At 44.3% G+C, this 210-nt stretch overlaps 1 protein-coding gene across 1 annotated transcript in view; it reads left to right on the top strand.

Annotated features, from left to right (window-relative positions):
- Window positions 1–210, top strand: part of COL5A2 (collagen type V alpha 2) — a 78,706-nt gene that overhangs the window by 21,546 nt on the left and 56,950 nt on the right. The window contains exon 10 of the mRNA XM_015566084.1: window positions 139–192. Within this exon, the coding sequence (XP_015421570.1) occupies window positions 139–192 (54 nt within the window). The remainder of the gene's footprint in view (window positions 1–138; window positions 193–210) is intronic.

Below are 210 nucleotides of genomic sequence, written 5' to 3'. Positions count from 1 at the left end.
ACACAACGTAACATTCAGAATATTGACGAAGCTACTTTCTGGTTTTTGATTTGTTTCAACAATATTTTGGCTTGCATCATTGGTGGGTGCAGGTAAATATAGGTAAGTCTTCTCTGTTCCGTTGTGTTTTGTTCTTAGGGTCCGATTGGTGCTCGTGGACCAGAGGGCCCTCCTGGGAAACCTGGTGAAGATGTACGTGGGCTTTCCTCA

The sequence above is a fragment of the Myotis davidii genome, unplaced genomic scaffold (genome assembly GCF_000327345.1).
Source record: "Myotis davidii unplaced genomic scaffold, ASM32734v1 scaffold221, whole genome shotgun sequence".
Lineage (NCBI taxonomy): Eukaryota > Metazoa > Chordata > Mammalia > Chiroptera > Vespertilionidae > Myotis > Myotis davidii.
This window is presented reverse-complemented; position numbering and strand designations above follow the sequence as displayed.